Genomic DNA, 1,245 nt, shown 5'->3' on the forward strand with positions numbered 1-1,245 from the left:
TACCCAGCATGTTAAAGCTTTCCGCTGTTTCTTCTACGGCAAACATAGGACTATGACGACAAGTGTTTCTGGAGCTGTTGTGAGACCTCGGTGGCACATGCTGGTCTGGTCCTAGCAGTTGAGCGGATGGCTGCCTCAACGGTGTGATGGTGAGTGTTCTTCTAAGCAGGTGTCATGGGATCTGCACCAGCAGCTGGGCTCATCCACACCGTTAGGATACATTGTTGTCCCACCCTCTCTGAAAGTGTACCTTCAAGAATACTTTGTAGCAGCAAAGTGAGTCTAACTTGAAAATCTGTATTCACCAAGTCCGGCTCCTGGTCCCTCTGCTCACTGCTAAGTCCCTGGGATCTGGCCCCATGCCATCCACTTTAATTACATGATACGAGTTACACATTGCTCCTCTACAACTGGAGCGTTTCCTCTCCGGCACAGTTTAGTTTCCAAGGCGAAGCGCTAGCCAATCAGTGGCCACCATCTGCAGTCCATGCATGAGGGGTATTATTCAGCTATTCAGGCTATCCGGGCTGGAATCAGTTCCCCCAAATCACCGGTCTAGGGTGTTGCACTCAGGACATAGTTGCAAATTGAGAACCTGTAGTAACTGATGATTTAAGATTTTATAGCCGTCCTGTCGCGGCCGCCATCGGAGAGGAGCAGCCATGGCCCTGCGCTACCCCATGGCCGTGGGCCTCAACAAGGGCCACAAGGTGACGAAGAACGTAAGCCAGCCGAGGCACAGCCGGCGGCGCGGGCGCCTCACAAAGCACACCAAGTTCGTGCGGGACATGATCCGGGAGGTGTGCGGCTTCGCGCCCTACGAGCGGCGCGCCATGGAGCTGCTCAAGGTGTCCAAGGACAAGCGCGCGCTCAAGTTCATCAAGAAGCGGGTGGGCACGCACATACGCGCCAAGAGGAAGCGGGAGGAGCTGAGCAACGTGCTGGCCGCCATGAGGAAGGCGGCGGCCAAGAAGGACTGATCCCCTCCCCGTTCTCAATAAACATTGCTGTGGCGCAAAAAAAAAAAAAAAAAAAAAAAAAAGATTTTATAGCCAAGGTGTTCAGACACACTGGAGTTTAGAGAATTCCATATTTAGTAAGCATTTAACATTGTTTTCCATATTTTGTGCCAACATCATAAACCAGAGTGGCCCTATTTTAAAATACTGTTGGTCTAGAATTGAAAATCATTTAAATGTTTTTCGGTAGAGTGGGGAAGAGAAGAGATCAGAGGCCATCAGAAAA

The 1,245-nt window shown here is 50.8% G+C and overlaps 1 protein-coding gene across 1 annotated transcript; it reads left to right on the forward strand.

Annotated features, from left to right (window-relative positions):
• Window positions 1-631: 631 nt before the first annotated feature.
• LOC130862969 (60S ribosomal protein L36) lies at window positions 632-1,015 on the forward strand. Its single transcript, XM_057752832.1, has one exon. The coding sequence runs from the start codon at window positions 663-665 to the stop codon at window positions 978-980; it is 318 nt and encodes a 105-aa protein (XP_057608815.1). The 5' UTR covers window positions 632-662; the 3' UTR covers window positions 981-1,015.
• The last annotated feature ends 230 nt before the right edge of the window (window positions 1,016-1,245 follow it).

The sequence above is a fragment of the Chionomys nivalis genome, chromosome 20 (assembly GCF_950005125.1).
Source record: "Chionomys nivalis chromosome 20, mChiNiv1.1, whole genome shotgun sequence".
Taxonomy (NCBI): Eukaryota; Metazoa; Chordata; class Mammalia; order Rodentia; family Cricetidae; genus Chionomys; species Chionomys nivalis.

Bases quoted from the DNA above. Each gene is read 5' to 3' on its own strand.
- LOC130862969 (XM_057752832.1), top strand. From the start codon at position 663: ATGGCCCTGCGCTACCCCATGGCCGTGGGCCTCAACAAGGGCCACAAG.